This window comes from Lichenostomus cassidix, chromosome 1, assembly GCF_008360975.1.
Source record: "Lichenostomus cassidix isolate B80296 chromosome 1, HeHo_3.0, whole genome shotgun sequence".
NCBI lineage: Eukaryota > Metazoa > Chordata > Aves > Passeriformes > Meliphagidae > Lichenostomus > Lichenostomus cassidix.
The window spans coordinates 110656185-110673123 of record NC_139479.1 but is presented as its reverse complement, the minus strand read 5'-3'; the positions used below and the strand labels follow the sequence as shown (position 1 = coordinate 110673123).

The window sequence follows — 16939 nt, the reverse complement described above, 5'->3', positions numbered from 1 at the left end:
AACTGTCCCTCACTCCTCTCTGAATTTATAAGGCTATAATAGAATAAAAAATTGTAAAAAACATCAGTTATACATGCATTTGTTAAGCTGATGTTTTCTGGGGAGTGTCAGATCTTGACCAAAAGATTACTTATATGGTAGCAATAACTTGTCTTTGTTGAATGTATTTCTAGGAGCAGCTGCTCTTCTATTATCCTTCTTGGGTAGCCAGTCGATCTACTCTCTCTTGATGAAGGGTTGTATTGTAGTTAATACAGGTCTTTGTGTATTTACCACTGCTAAGACTGGAAGAAGCTTTTCTGGTCATTTATCTGGCTTCTTGTAAAGACAGATTGATTGCAGCATGCCAGCAAGCCAACACCTTTTGCAGTGGCAGTAATGTCACTGAATTTATTAGAATAAGATGCTGAAAGTTAGGTCCTAAATCTAGGGTCATTATAGATGATGGAAATCATCAGCAAGGCTGAAATGCACCGTCTGCAAGAGTAACTGATGGGATGCTGCCATCTGCTCTAGCCCCAGCCGTTGCTGTGAACCACAGATTGTCAGGCTGCTCAGTCTAAGGGGGTTATGTTCCTTCAGACCAGAAATAAAAGGTGGGGGATTTTTTGGGTTTTTTTTTGGTTGGTTGGGTTTTTTTGTTTGTTTTTTTTTAAGGTATGTCTGTTGACACATGCTTACAGGTGGAAAAGAAGAAAATGAGTCTGAGGGAGAACACCTGGGGCTAAAGGTTGAACAGCATGAAGCTGTGTTGGGGTGGACGCTTAGGTTAGATAACAGGAAAAGGCCCTTCACCCAGGGGCTTCTGGGATCACTAGGGAAGTGGTTGCAACTCTAAGCTTGTCTGAACCTAAGTTTCATACCAGAGGAGATGGCACAAACTATCAGGTGGGCTACAAATCTCCTTTTCAGGGAAGAACATGCTAAGTGTATTTGTAGCCTTTCTTTCCTAGTAGATCAAATAATTTTTTTTAAAATAAGCCTCAGGCATGAATGTTTATTGGCTCATCACCAAGTTGAGAACTTAGAGCTGGGAACAGCTGCATATTGTCTCTTGAGATGTTGCCTTCAAATGTGGGGGACTCTGTCACCTTTACAAGGAAATGTGAGTGTGATACTTACATTCCCTTTGAGGAAACTGTGTATTGTCTTACAAAAGAGCAGAAGCGTAAAGGAACGAGCAAGCCACAAAAGCAAACGAGTACAGCGCTTTGTGGCTTCTGCAGTGGAAACAATGCCACAGAGAGATAGCAAAGATGTGCAAGTTACAGCTCATTGCTGTGGCTGTGCTCAGTGCTCTGCTCTCATGTGTGTCAGAGGATGGGGATGTGCAGCAATGCAGTGGGCTAAACAGGGCTCAAGCATCCTTAGCTTGATGCTAAGGACAGGCCCAGCACCACCATGCTGGGAGACATTGACTTTTCTCTCAGTGCCCTGGTTTTCTGGCTGGCTTTGTTCAGCCTGGTGATGTTACTTCCTGTGTGAGGAGAGAGGATGTCTGCAGTGAGCAGAAGAGTGTGAGAGCACCAATACCAGCAGGCCTCACAGAACTCACTTTGTCCTGCTCAGCACAGCTTGGGTCAGCTGTGGCCACACACAGCCCCAGCCACAGCTCTCTCTGTCCTGTCCCTCTGCCTTGCAGGGCAGCTCTGGCTGATGCAGGGGCTGCTCTGCCAGTGCTCTCTGCTGTAGCTCTTTTCAGGATGTTAATCCCATGCCACTTCCCCTGTGGCAGCAGCCCAGAGCTGCTGTGCTTTCCAGAGATACCTTCGACATCATCTCCTCAATGTCTTCCCTTTGGGCTTTCTTTGAAGGGAAAAGAGACATCACTGCAGCAACTTAGAGAGTTTCCTTCCAAGTAACATCCAAAAAATCCCTTCCTTCTTCTAAAATGGTGATAAAAGCCCAAAGAGTGAAAAATGCAATATGACATAGTCTTGCTCCTCAAGAGAGGAAGGGTAAAGCTGGCAGAATACTGACATTTCCCCACTTCTTATCTGGCAGGAAGGCTGAGGCTGGAGACAGGGGCTGCTTTGTCTTTGTCCAGCTGGATCTTACAGTGCAGGAGGTTTCTGATGTTGGTTAGAAAAGGGGCTGCTTTTGGGATGGACCATTCATGTGCCAGGATCTCATGGAGAATCCTTGCTGCAGGTGAGTGATGTTCCCCTTTGCAGGTTTGGCTGTGTAAGGAAGTGGATTTTGTGCACATGCACCGAGTACTCAGGAATACCAAGGCCTGGTGTCACCTCTGTGCTGTACAGTGAACACAAGACATCAGCTATTGAGCCCTCACCTCTTCTCTCAAGTGCTTCACTTCTCACAGTAGGGTCATGTTTGAGCAGACTTTTTATATCCTTTGGGAATGGTGTCTTGCTTCTGCCTACCTGTTGCTCTAACAGAAACAAGGATGTTTCTGTTGGCTGGTCTGCTGGAGCATGAGGTATTTTGGTCTGACTCATTTCAGCTGTAAGTTTAGAGGACTGTGTGTGGCACGTGGGCATGCCAAACTGATTAACTGGAAGTTGTGGCCTTCATTATGAATGCAGAGAATTCTTTTACACTTTATTCTACCGCTATGGAGCTTTACCTGTCTTCTCTCTCACCTTCACACACACTCACACACATTTCCATTTGCATTTCATTTGTACCAATTCCAGTTCGTGCCAGACAGTGTCCCATGAGCAGGATGGCCCCGAGCAGGCTCTGGCTGTGCTCACAGTAGGGCAGTCCCCACCCCAGTGTGCTGGCAGTGAGTGTGCTGACAGAAAATGTGTGGGGTACCCTGGAAGCAGGCGGTGGCTTTGAGGGATGTTGCCCTGAAGAAGAAGTGAGACAAAGTTGAGCAGAGCATGGGCAGTGGTTTCAGCATGCTGGGCCTGTCTCTGCTCTGCTTGATGGACCCAGCAAAAAACTTCCAAGAAATAGTGGAGAAATTGGGTTAGCTCCCTTTGCCCGAATTCCTTTAGGCACCGGGGCTGGTAGCAGATGTGTCCAAGAGTCTGACACATCTTGCTTGACTGAGGAGATACCTGGGCATGGCAGCCCCTGCCCTCAGCTTGCTTTTTTGCAAAAGAGGGTGGAGGTCAGGCACAGAAATGTGGTCGTGCTGCTGTTGCTTCCTGTCTCCTTTTGTGTGTGCCTCCTTTGTGTGTTCTTTGTAAGGAAACAATAGCGAAAAAAAAGGAAGAAAAACTAGGTTTTCCTGCAAGATGTGGTTTTTACCTCATTAGTGCTTCATTAAAAAATGATTAAGCTGGCAAAGGGGAGGTGTCTTACAAGAACCTCCTTTAACTTCAAGGAGGAGGAATGACATGAATGAACAGGAAAGATCTATCTAATATTGTACATTTCTAATGCCAGATTTTCTTCTGTCTTCTTTCTTGGCCTACATCTGTGATAAAAAGCTGGAAGATTTCAGTGGCTACCATAGCAGAGGAATTATGCTGGTGAGGGTATGATTCAAAATCCTCACTGCTCCATCTGTTTCGTCTTGGAATCAGGAATAAAGATTTTATTTGCTTCTCATGTATTTTTGGACCTAGCTCCCAAGCCTCCCCACAGCTTCTTTCCTCGCCGTTTTTCCCCACCAGCCAGCTTCAGGGCTGGTTTGTGGAAAGATCCAAGGCAGTGTTCTCACCCCCTTCCATGCTCATCCCTCTCACAGCTTGCTCAAACTGCTGGCTCTGCCTGCAGGATGCCTTTGTGGCACTGGCCAGCCCCTCATGCACCAGATGCTGATGCAAAGCTGATCCTGATGGTTTCCAAGGGAAGTGTGTCTCCTTTCTAAGCGTTGTCCAACAGCCTCCTGCTCCTCACTGGAGTCCTGGACTTGCTGTCCCCTTGCTGCTGCTGAGGCTGTGGGGGAGAAGAAGGATTCCCATCACTACCCCACCCAAAACTGCATCCCTCCCACTAGGATGGTGACATGTGGGTGCTGGAGCTGAGCTCTTTGGGGGAGCACTGAGGTGGACAAGGGCCCCATCTGGCCCTCCAGCTGGGTGGACAAACCTCCAGGGCATTCCTGCATTTTAGTGTCCATTTTCTTTGTGGCTACACGTTGTCTCCACGCTGACAAACACCCTGTTGAGACGTATTTCTGCCTGTGAGAGAAATGAGAAGTGCTTGAGTGAGAGCTGGAGGAGGGGAGGAGGGTACAAAGGCTGTTGGCAGCACGTCCCATAACTGCTTGCTCACAGCAGAAAACCCTTTCACCTGCCAGGAGCTATCATTAGATAAGGCAACACTGGATTTTTTTGACCCTGAAAATGAACTTTAGGAAGATTTTCCTAGTCAAGTGCTTGCTGCTTTTATTTCCCAGTGTAAAATGTGAGTTTTCATACCCTTTTTTTCTCTTTTGGGATAATGTTAAAACTGCATTTTAAAGAATTTACAACTTGGTGGGCTGTTACTGATAAGAAACTTGTTCCACTTTTCCAATGAGTGAAGACATCTGGATTATTGCTATTATTATTTGATTTAATTTCCAGCCGGGGGGAGGGCAGGACCTGAGTTTCCTATTCCAGTTATAATAATAAGCTGTAAAGAGTTTTGGTTCTAAGTTAATGAGCCTTAATTTGACACATGTATAATGAGAAATGTCAGCATGCACTTTGCTTTCTGCCCTCGAGGTAGCTTGTACTACATTAGAGATCTAGTTCACTGTGCATTATCGCATGTAATTTCCTTTTCTTATCAAAGATGTGCAAATCTTTTGAAAGTGCAATTTATACTCTCCCATAAATATTAACAGAGTGATATATTTCAGTGTCTTCAGCAGAGTCGAAGTCTAAGATGTGAAAACAGCAAGCAAACACATATATCTTTTACATTTTGCATATTATTGTTCTCATTATTTTTTAAAATATTAATCTAAAAACTTAATTAAGGTGTTAACTCATAGATTAGAGAAGGTTTTAAGAGATGGAGACAATACAAGCCTGCATAATTTTTTTCCCTCTCTTTCCTTCCACTAAGATTGTATGTATGGCCGTTTAATGCTTTGCTTTTCCTTCAGAACAAAATTAATAGATAAATAAGGATTTTTTTTTAATGTACATGATCTATAAAACATCTTCCCCAGCAGAAATAAGGATTATTCCCTTAAATTGAGAACTGTTTCAGAGACGTCTTTCCTTCTTTAAAATTACATGGGACTCTTTTCCATTTAACTCTTTCTTGTGACTGTGAGTGAGCTCTAGGCTCTCAGTTAAGATCTTTCTGCCCCTTGGAGCACATTTCAGTTGGCATTTTAGCAGAAATGTTGTTTCATTAGCCAAACAGATTTTTTGTATCATATCTGTGGGACGCTTGTCTTTCCACTAGAAAGGCTGTGGAGATCAGACCAAGATCTAGAGATGTGTCTAGGTGGTCCATGGAGATGCCATTGAATTATCCTTGAAAACTCAGATTACTTTTTTTCTTTATTTTTAGGGAGAAAATGTAAGTAGTGTCTGTTATGCAAAGAAATCCCATTACGAGCTCTAAATATATGTTCGTGACTGAGCAGAAACAAGTATCAGAATTGAAATATTTGGGTATAATCTCTAGTGTCATCTGTGTGGGGCATAACTGCTTCCAAGGCTGTTTAGTTGATAGCTTGATTTCAGGATATTTCATTAGATATGTCAAATACCTTGTAAGAAAGGCAATGCTGAAAGAACAACCTCTCTTTAGAGGTGGTGAATTGCCAGAAGCACCACAGCATTAATGTTCTTGTTGCAGAGGCATGCTATTTTAGTTCTCTGATTATCTCTAATATTGTTAGTTTAATGAAATAGCCATGGATTTTGGTTTCCCCTCTGTGGTGCCATTTATCATTATCCTAGAGACAAGGAATGAAGGACTGTAATAAAAATATGCATAAACACAGTTTTTCTTTCTATGGGGAAAAAAGTGCTTAAAATATACAAAATTAGAGCAGAATCAGCTCTGCATGGTGATGGGAAGGGAAATCTCCTGCTGATTGACTTCACCCTGTAAATTGAGGAGGAATGCACACAAGAAAATGACAAAAAAATAAGCTGTGGCTCTGAGCATGGGTTCAGTTATCAGTGAGCTCATCCCACCTGACACCTGCACACAGATTTCCACCTCTTCCTGCAGGTTGTCCACCTGCCACAGGGTTGGGGACAGCACCTCGCTTGAAATGACCTCCCAGCAAAGTTTCCCAAGTCCCAGCTCACCAGAAATGGGCCCTGCAAGGACTGTGGCTGAAGCAGCCTGGAGGGAAGGGGCAGAACACCTGGGCACTGCTCTAGGACTGTGTAATCCCCACTGGTGCAAACATGATGGATGTTTAGTAGCCTTGGCTTTCCTGAGTGTCCCCTTTGGCAGCCCCATGCCCAGGTGCTGCCCAGTCCTGATAGCACCTTTGGAAAGCTCCTACTCTGACCTGTTCAGAGTCAGGGACCTCTGACTCCCTGGAGAAGGGCCCTGGCATCAAAGGAGACCTGCAAAGAGAAAAGATTTTTTTTTTTGGCAATTGCTTATCTTGTAATGTCTCCTGCACCCCCACAGTTCACAGGATGCCGGTAGATGTTTCTCCCTGCCTTACTTGCCCCATCAGGATCCTGTGCTAGAAAAATCCAGTGGGGCAATGTGCCTGGGATGGGAGAGGAGGGGGCACTGCAGTGGGTTTGCCTCTAGTTCAGTGCCTTACACTCCCTCACTGGTCAACATGGGCTGCTATTATTATCATTATTGCTATAATTGTTGTTGCTGAAATGATTCTGCTGTCCAGAGACATAACTATTTTTGCTGTCTGCAGTAATGTTTGCAGTGATGGGCATTCTGGATACCAGCCTGTGCCATGTGCAAAACACACCAAAGTGATCTTGTTTTCAGGAAGGGTTAAATTCAGGGTTAAGTGCATGGGTGGCCATGAATCTTGGCATCCAGAGTATAAATTCAGCTTCTGAGAGCAGGACTCTTAGCTTTCTTGCCTCTCAGAATTAAACTGGATGCTGACATTTATCCAATGAATGATCAAGAAGTACTTTGGAGCAGGGAAAGCAGATGGCACCAGTAATGCAGGGAGGCTTAGGCAGCTCAGGGAGGGGGGCATGGCAAATGCCAGCCTTTTGGGTGACTGCTGTGGCTGCAGGGGCTGCTGGAGAATAGCTGATGGACTGGTTGTGCTTCCCTCAACAGGCTCCAGCTGGATTTACAAGGCAGTGAATGGGACTGCTCTTCTCAGCATCACTGCTCCTGGGAGCATCTATGAAGCAACATGGATGAAAGGTAAACAAAGGCTGGTTCAGATCAAAGGTAACATAGCTAAGCACTATGTGAACAAGACTGAGTGCAGGTGTAAGATACTCCGAAATGGGACTCTGCAAATACAGCCCCTGCTGAAAAAGGACAGTGGAAGCTACACCGTTATGGTTTATCAGGAGAATGGAAAATTGAAGGCAGAAGAAAATACAATGCTCTCTGTTCAGGGTGAGTTTTTGCTTTTCCCATATCATTCCCAGCACAGCTGAACAAGACTTGGTGTTCTCTGTTCTCTCCTAGAGCCTTTCTACTCAATGCCCTCCTTTCTGATTTGTAGTGGGAGGACTTCTGTAGGACATACCTTTTTCCTCCTGCCACTGACTGCAGTCTGCCTCCCTTCTCTTGCTCCTAGTGATGGCTTCAGATCCCTGGCTTCCTTCTGGCTCCCGTTTGTCAGCATCCAGGCCTCTACCCATGCCCAAGAAAGCAGCTGTGAGCATGTTCACCCTTACAGCAGGGTGAGGGTGGTCAGCCCTACTGCAGCACCACAAACAATGCTGGGACCCCGAGCTGGGGTGGGACCTTGAGGGTGGGGCTGGGCTCCCAGGAGCCTCCTGCTTCCAAAAACCTCTGGCAGGACCACAGCAGACTCTGTGAGGTACAGCTGTGGCTGATGCACTGTGGGCTTCAGGTACTTCTGGTGCCATTTTATTTGCACTGAGTTATGACTTTTGTTCTCTGGCTGCTGGTCCAGCAAGGTGAGCAACTTGTGTTGCCAACGCCATGAGGAGAGCTCAGGAGTCCAGATGGCCCTAAATGGCTGCCTTTAGGCAATGGAATCCCATTCCATTCTTGCTCTAACATATAAAATAGCCAGCAGTCACCTCCCCTGAGATAAGCCACTGTAGGAGTTGAATTTGCAGTGGAAGAAGACTCCTGCACCCTATCCTTGCATAGCATAACACAACAAATGTGAAGATTGTGCTGTTCAAAGCACAGTTAAGCACACACCTGGGGATTTCAGTTGCATGGGTTCAAGGCAAGAGGGCAGCCTCCATTCCTGTGCTGTAATTTGACCTAAGAGATCAGAGCAGTAGCAGCCCAAAGTTTTTGGGGTGAATAAGGACAATGGGGATTGCTATTCTGCTCCTTTATGGCTGCTGTGACTTTTCCAGACCCCTAAGCTGTAGAACAGCATGGGTTTTTTCCCCAATAAGAGGATGGGTTTGCTTGTCCCTCTTCAGTCAGCATGCACACTTTTGCCAACCTCTTGAGTTTGTGGGCACCAGCTGGGATTACAGAAATGATGCCTTATTGAGGCAGCAGCTACAGCTGGAATGGTTTTAGTAGGGCTTCTGTGCAATGGCAGGCCCTGCGTCTAACAGGCTGCTGAACAGTGAGGGTGTCTCACTGCTTTGGGAGCTATTACTGTAGACAGATTCAGGAAGTCAGCAGGGTCTGATGCTTCTTGCTCATGATTTAAACCACTGAACTGTCATTGCAGTGTCCTCATTTCAGGTCAAGGTTAATGCTCCAACCCAGCTGTGTGCTGCATCATTTCCTCTGCTGTGCAGCAGAGAGGTTGCATTACCTCTGACACATGGTTTTGGAAGTCCTGTAGTAACTGCTGGGTGCTAGAATAATTTGTCAGCCAAGTTACCCCTTGGTTACTAGAGCTGGACAAACAGTTGTTAAAAAAAAATAGTTCCAATGATACCCTCACAGAACTCCATCACCAGCACCTGGACTCTGATGTTTCCCACTGGGATGTTCTCCTGAGTTCCAGTTTGCAGAAGAGGAGTGAGCTTCACAAGGAAAGGGTGGTTGCAGATGTCATGGTGTGAACCTTGACTGCATGTGCTATGAGCAGCCCTTATTTGTTTTAGGATTTATGGTCCCTATAACTTACACTGCCTGTAATTAGAGGTGGCATTGGCATGTTATTGTTTATCTGGTCTTAAAGGTAGAAATATATTTTTTTTCCATTGGCTGTCCCTGCCAGTTTCCCTTACTTGAGGAAAACCCTGCAGGCTTTTCTGGCTCTTTCAGTGCCGCCAGAGATAGAGAAACTGAAACCAAAAGGGAGCTCGCTGTTTGCAGGGCCTAAGAGGAGACAGGAATCTGTTTTCTCTGTCATAACCTCATTGAGAGTTGAAGTGTCTGTTTTGTGTTTTCCATTCTGGGTTGATGGGTTTCCCTGCTGTGCTGTCGTGCCAGTTGAGTGCTGTTGGTAGCACACAGAGCATCATAAGTTGCTTTTAGTAGTTTTTCCTGCATTACAGAAAATTTCTCCTGACGGGCACAGGCAGAGGAGGGCCAACTTCATTTGCACCAAAACACAGGTTTGACCAAAACCCCTCTAGAGCTGTAAGGGGCTGTGGCTCTGAGTGCCTCCCATCCACCTGAAGACCCAACTTCCTCCCCTCACCCACCTGCTGTCCAGCTCTGCTTTACTGGGCCAAATACGTAGTCCACTGCACTGCATTTTCTTTATTATTGCCTTGTTACTTCTGTGGTAGAAGTCTAAGTTGCTCTTCATTCTTCTGTGATCTCATTAGCTGGTGATTTGGGGTAAATTCTCTGTTCTGCTTAATAATGAGGTCTTTCAAAAGAAGAAACCATGTCACACGTATCTGTCCCATCCCTTCTTTTTCAGAGCCTGTTCCTCAGCCAGTCCTCAGTGCTGAATGCAGGAATAAAAGTGTATCTGTCAAGTGTGAAGCGAAACAGAAGGCCAGGGATGAAGCATTTATAATAGAGCTGACTCAACCCAATGGCAAAAAAATCCAAAAGAATGAAACAATGTTGGAATGGCATGGGCGGAATTTTGGGACGTTCAGATGTGTTGTTAAGAACCAAGTCAGTGAGAAAATGTCTGAAAAAGTAATTAAGTGCTCAGGTAAGAAATCTCTTTCATCAAAAGGTGCAGGGGGGGAGCATACAGCCTGATGCAGTTGCACACATCTGTAGGACTGGTCCAGGAGCACAGAGATCCTGAGCACCCAGTACTGTGAGTCCAATTCCAACAGAGTTATTGGGAGTTGATGTTGCTGTGGTAGACAGGATGCAAGTCATGCTTTCTGCCTGGCATTCTCCAGCCCTATCACACCTCCTTGCTCCCCATCCTGCCCCACTGCTACCCTTGTGGCATCCCTAGTCTAATGGCAGGGTGGCCAAGCTGAGGGTGCTGACATGAGAGGAGGGTTTTGCTCCTCCCCTTCTCTTGTGGGGAAATATGTTGTGTTTTCCCCCTCTCCATAACCATATCTATGAATGTGGTGGCTGCCTGCTACCCATGGATGTGGATGAGTGCTCTCACAACGGGAAAAATAAGCTGCTTGGATTCTCCAGCTTGGCCTAGAAATCAGGAGAGAAGTTATGGAGAATTTATTCTAGCTTTGGGGTTACATGGGTCAGATAAGCATGGCTCAAATGTGTCATGGTTTACCTCTTCAGTTGAAGCCTCATCTTTCTAAACCACAGATGCAGCAAAAGGACTGAAAGAATTGCATTTTAAATGGGCAGAGTCATGCTGAAAATGATTCAGTAGGCAAAGGAAGTCATCATATGTGTCAACTCCTCACCCTCCCACATAGAAGTTTTGAAAGTTAAGGCATAATCAAAGGACAGCTTATACTGCTATGACACTGGGTGTGGTGTTCAGTTCAAAGCTCAGAGTTCCAGTGCAGTACTGGGGAACAGTCTTTTGAATATGCTGTGCTTGGGTTCATCCCACCCAACCATGAGTGCTCTGCTTGAAGCATTCCTGCTGGAGCTAGTGGAGAGTGGTGGGGAGCTCACAAGGTCTGACACAGTATTTCCAATTTCTGCCTATTTCTACCACAGTGAATTTAGGAAAAGTCCAAGTCTGAAGGTCAGCCCATGGTGTGAGAAGGGAGGGAGGAAGCTTTAAGGCATAAATGCTTTACTGAAGAGATCCCAGATCTGCTGAGGCTGACTTGAAGGGCAAAGAGCTGAGGGACAGGATGGCCCCTGCTCTCCTGTGCAGCTGTTGCCTCCTGAATAATCCTCCTGATGTTGAAAATAGCCAAAAAATGTGGGTTTTTGCTGTTGCATGAGCTGCCTGGCCTGATGGACTGTGAAGTCCCGCTGGTGCTAGCATTGGGAAGGGGTGAGCAGGATGTGGCATGGACTTTGGAGCCAGGTAGGAAAGTCTGCTGCTGGATTAGGGCTATTTAAGGCAAAGCAAACTATCCCAAACACCTTGTCTTGATGAGGAGATGCTGGCAGAAGCTGCCCATGCCAGGATACAAGCCAGGCCAGCACAGGTCTGCCTGCACTGCTGCCATAGGGAGACATTAGCCAGTGGCTAATAACTTTGATTTCACTTTTTCTCACCCCTGAGAAAGGATGAGTTGGGTGGGAGAGTTTGTTTTTTCTCACATCATTAACAGAGAAATACCAACTCTCTTTGAGGCACAAATATAGCATTTCTCAGATACCCAACCCCCCTAAAACCATGTAGCACTACTCTTCCTGCTCAAACTAAATACCTCTCTAGATCTTCTGTGTGGTGGCAGGACTCTGCCAGCTCCATGGTAGATTAAAAATCCCTCAGCTTGCAGTCAAACCTCCTTCTAACCCCACTACCCTCTGTGAATACTTGGTCCTGCATTTGAGGCCAATCACCTTGAATTTTGACCTTTACTAGCAAAGCATGTTTCAGATGGGCCTCAGCTCAGCTAACTTTTCATGTAAGTGTAATTATATGTGAATCTGCTGGGGCTCCTCTTACATTCATGTGGGAGAAACAGGCACAGGAAAGGCAAAATACACCTTGGTGTAACACTGCCAACTAAAAGAGGTGGCAATTTAAATACAATGAGCTGGCACACATGAATGCTCCAGTTTCAATTTTCTGCAGAACTTGAGCCCATCAGGGAGCAATCAGAATTCTCAGCAATGAGGAGCAGCAACTTTCTGCTGTGTACAGGGAAAAGGCAAAGGGTGGGGTGTCTACTGGTCTGCCTTTACAGTCAACAGGAGAAAATACAGAATTCTAAGTAAATGTTGTGCAAGTTATTTCTTTCCATCTAACATCCTCTTTCATCCCCTTAACTAGGCAAGCTGAGCCTTTATGTCATCTTAAGCATAGCAGGAGGTGCAATCTTTTTTGTCATCTTTGTGATTTGTCTTATTTATTGTATAAGAAGGAAGAAAGCAAAAAGGCATCATGATTATGGTAAGTGTTTAAGGGACTTTGTTTTGCTATCCTGCCACTGAAAATATTACAGCTTCCCACTGACAGCAACCCTGTGGTCAGGAGCATGCTCTCTGCCCTGACATGAGCAATAACCTGGTTTTAGCATATGGTGAATCTGTGCAGATCAGCTGGCATTGCCAGTCTCACTTTCTGATAAATCCTTTGAACAAAGGTCTTGTTATTAAGGCCTTTGGTTTATTTGTGGGGGAAGAATCGCTCCTATAAACCTTGGCCAAGGCCACCAGCCATAAGCATCTGTGGGGCTAAAATACACTTAGATATCCTGTCAGCAATTTTTTTTCATTGAATTGGTAAAAAGTTTGGATCCTTGACATCATTAGTATCATTTGGAAACAGTGTAGTGAGCAGAGAAACATATTTTCTATATGTTTCCTCAAGCATGTCATGGAACTTTGTCATCTCTACAAAACTTTGTCATCTCTACAAACCATCCTTGGAGGGCTGGTGACACTGGAGGTCCAACTTGGGGCACATTGAAGAGTTGAGGTTTTCAGTGTGCAGAGGTTTCATCTGCTGTCCAAATGTCACACTTCTTTAAGACTGCTGGGAATGCTCTGCAGAGTATTCTCTGAGAGTTGGCTCTCTGACTTGGCAGAGAGGTTGTCTGTAGTTACACACAGCCTGGGCATTGCTGCTGGTTTGGGTGGACAGAGAACACTGATGCTGGTCAGAAAAGTCACCTGGCCTGCCTGGAAGAGAAGGATAAAGCAGGAGGGAGGCTGCCCTGGCAGAGGTTGTTTAAAGGTTTGTTTCTGAGTCCTGCCCTCACCTCTTGAGCACAATGCTGGTGTGAGCACAGCCACCTGAGCATTATTTTACTTTATGGCTGTTCTTGTTTGGTACGGATTACTGCCTCAGCTGTGCAGTGACACCATATCCTCAGTTCTTGGGTCTGGATTCAGCAAGAATTAAGAAAATTAGTCTGGGAAAATGAAAACTAATCTTACAGTGACTATTTTAGGGTGACTAGACTCTGAAACAGTTTGCAGTGTGCTTAAGGCCAGCTCAGTGTCCCAACGGGTTAATCCCTCAATCCCTAAGTTGAGATGAGTGATGTTTCAGAAATGATGAGTTAGTGATCAGAAGTCAGCTGGCATGAATTTCCTTCTTCTCTGGGTGGGAAAATGAATACTGGCAAAAGGGATCTCTGGCTTCCAGGTGTCTGGAAGTCCCAGCATGTATAATGGCAGGGCAGAGTGCTTTGATGTTACTTTCTGGGGTTAGATATCTCTTTTCCTTCAGTAGCCTCCAAAAGAGGACAGAGCAGCTCAGGCTGGGGTTGTCCATCAATGTCTACTAGGGCTTCCCTTACAAAGTGGCTTCTTCCAACAGATGGGGCAGAGCTACCCCAAATGCTCCAGGTACCTTGATCTCAACCAGGCAGCCAAAAGCTTTCATGTTTGCCGGGGATGTGCAGGCAGAGATGATTTTTGTTGTTCGCTGAGATAGCAGGAGCACCTGAGAGTGTCAGGTTAAAACCACTATTTGTCTTTTCCTTGCTTGGGCCAAGGACATTTCTCTGGCTGTTTTGCTCTTTGTACGTGTCTGACTGTGGGCTCCTTCTGTTGTTGCAGAGGAGGAGCAAGTGATGCGCACCCTGCAGGTGGATGGGGAGAGGGATACAGGGATGCGGGAGCTTCCCCAGACTCCATCCAACCCCACCCCGAAGCAGCTGCGAGTGCAGCAGCGGCCGCTGCCGCCGCAGCCCCAGGAGCAGCAGCCTTTGGCCCCACGGCCTCGGCCCCGGCCCCGCACACAGCCACGGACCCCAAACCTCCCGAGGGAAAGGCCTTGAACACACATCCTGGGAGGAGGGATGCTGGTCTCTCTGCTCCACCGTGCACTGGGAAAGTTTCTGACAGCCAGGAGCCCCTCCTGCCCAGCCTTGTGTAATGCTCCGCTATGAAACGGCAGCTTTCGTTGCAGAAAATTAGAGCATCAAATGGAGGTGAAGAGACCCAGTGGAGAAGATTCAAGATGATGGGCATTCATCCCTGTGGCCATTTTTCTTGGAGTGTCTTCATGTTAGGATAAGGATATGGAGCATTGAAACTTGTGTCTTTCTGTGGTTCACTTGTTTTTACTGCACCTTGTTGTCTTCGTGGTTTTTGGATGGTTTACACCCAGAAGAAGCTAAAGCTCTGCTGAGACAAAATGGACCGATGGATCTTACAGGGTTTTATCTCCTGTTACACATTAGGACAGCTCTCTGGTTTTAGCATCAAATATATGGCTTCCTGGACCAAAAAATAGTTGTATGTAATTAAATATTTGTCTGAAGTTGAAAGAATTTGTGTTGTATAATGCAGAGAAGAATATACTGAAAGGACATATGAGAGCCTTGAAGCACCTGTGTGGGAAAAACACAAGTGGGAAAGGAATAAGTTTTTCCCTTTTTCCACTGTGTTTAGAAAAGAAACTGTGGGCTTAAATTGCAGCAAGGGAGAGTTAAGTCAGGTTTTTTTTTTCAAGGGAGAGTTAAGTCAGGTTTTTTTTTTTCAATAAATAAACACTGAGATAGTTTTCTTGGAGAGTATTTCCAGCTCTGGGGTTTCAAAGGGTGGATGAGACAACATTCTGTGAAGCCTCTTTATCCTGCCAAGGGTCAGTGGAATGTGCTCCACAGCCTTTTCAAGGATGGTTTCAGCTCAGTTTTCTGTGACTTTTTGGTACATAAATCTTTATTCTCAGCATAAGTCTGTTTGGCTACCCAGACAAATTTTTTTTTTTTTAATATAAAAGGTCTTGTGTCCTTTGGCTCATGAATTAAGCATTATAAGTGGCCAACCAGTCAGATTATTGGTGGCATTGCCTGAATTGTCATGGCTTTCCATCTCAGGGCCTCCTGCTGAGAGTGAGGGACAGCAACTCTTGATTTTGCTGGTAACACCTCAGGTACAACCAACTGATGGTAGAGAGCTGCTGAGAGATCTCCCTCCCCAAGGGAGAAGTTGGACTGCAATATCTGCACCTGCATCACCTTCCATGTGCTGGACACTGCTTGCTCCCCTGGGCCTTGGGGGTGTGCAGAACTGTGTCTACAGGACAGCTGGGGAGCCAAGAGAACAGGCCTGGTTTAGAGCAGTGGCTGGAAGGGCACACTGGCCCATTTGGGATAAAAGGCAGCACAGGTGAAGGAGGAGAGAGCTGCAAGAGCCACGGAGCATGAGAGAGACAGCCAGCTCGCTGATGTGTCAGGCAGAAGAACAACTAATACCTCTCTCAGGTTTGCCTGTCCTGCACGTGCTAGGGGAAATAAAACAGCCATTCTTTGTTTCTCCTCAAAAATCTGACTATTTTTATCTTCTGGTAAAAGGGCAAGGAGGTAACTTGTCAGGAAAAGGAAGTCTCTGTCTCCTCCATAGCTCAGTCATTTTACTTGAACTCTGACAGCAGGCACAGCCCTGGTAATGCCACTTGCTCTTGCCTTAGCTTTCTGCAGCTGATTTTCAGGCTTTTGCTGTTTAAAGTCACATTTTGTAAATGTTTCATGGTTTATTTTGTAACATACCATATGCTATATCCCTGTACTGAATGAATAAAGAGAAGACTGAGGGCAGGGGAGATTACTTCACAGCTGTGCTGGTACTTCAGTATCTCACTTCAATGCAAAGGAGGCAACAAAACCATTTTGGTCCCTGAGCCACAGAAGCAGGGATGCAGGAGGTGTCACACCATCCCTGGAGATGCTGGAGTCCCAGGAGCTGGTGGGCTCAGGCTGGTGTGGGTGAACACAGCTGCTGTGCCTCTTCTGTGCTGCCAGAGCTTTACTGGTGCTGCTCTGGGATTACAGGTATGAAGGTCCTTCCTGGGAGAGGGGGAGGGTTACTGGGGTCTGAGAAAGAAAATTTATCATTATTGTCTGCATTTACACCAAAACAGAGTCCTTGGCAGGCAGGCAAATACTAGCAGGGAGCATGCCCATGCAATGAAAAGCTCACCAGGGCAATGCTTATTTGTGATTGACTCCTTTTTCTTTGATAGTCACCATTGTTTTTGTGATGTCTCAGGTAAAAGTATTGTCCATTGCAGCACAGCAGGAACAAACATGAGACATTACAAAAACAATGGTGATTGTCAATGCTCTGTGACACATATTCAGAAAAAAATGCTGACTTGTCAAGTAGGCACCAAGTAGAATTTAATTTTTCTGAATGTATGTCATGGAGCATTCAAATCTCAGGTTTTTATGCTGTAGTGGATGTTTCAGTTCTGGAAAATGAGCTGACACTGGGACCTAAGAAATATCAACAGGATGTGCTTGCCTCTGTTGGTTCTTGCTGTAACCTTTCTTGGTTCTTCTTTTGTAGATGCATCTACTGGTGAGTCATGAGATGAAGTGTTTTTTCCTATTCTTCTTGAGGAGGATGAGATGATTGGTGTGCTGGGCTTTTCCATGTCTATGTGCTGCCTGGGCATTAGCAGGGATCAGTTTTGCTTGGTGGTGTGCTCCGGAGCCAGCGCTGAAGGAATGGGAGGAAG

The 16939-nt window shown here is 45.8% G+C and overlaps 1 protein-coding gene across 1 annotated transcript; it reads left to right on the top strand.

Annotated features, from left to right (window-relative positions):
• Positions 1-4125: 4125 nt before the first annotated feature.
• On the top strand, positions 4126-16026 carry LOC146445555 (T-cell surface antigen CD2-like). The gene is made up of 6 exons (XM_085076199.1): positions 4126-4326; positions 7150-7440; positions 9869-10111; positions 12296-12415; positions 14032-14914; positions 14945-16026. The coding sequence occupies exons 1-5, from the start codon at positions 4266-4268 to the stop codon at positions 14250-14252; spliced, it is 936 nt and encodes a 311-aa protein (XP_084932325.1). The 5' UTR covers positions 4126-4265; the 3' UTR covers positions 14253-14914; positions 14945-16026.
• Positions 16027-16939: the final 913 nt, after the last annotated feature.

Coding starts and splice junctions, on each gene's coding strand:
- LOC146445555 (XM_085076199.1), top strand. CDS start 4,266: ATGAACTTTAGGAAGATTTTCCTAGTCAAGTGCTTGCTGCTTTTATTT. Junction 4,327..7,149: donor TTTATTTCCCAGTGTAAAAT/GTGAGTTTTCAT, acceptor TTCCCTCAACAG/GCTCCAGCTGGATTTACAAG. Junction 10,112..12,295: donor AAAAGTAATTAAGTGCTCAG/GTAAGAAATCTC, acceptor CCCCTTAACTAG/GCAAGCTGAGCCTTTATGTC.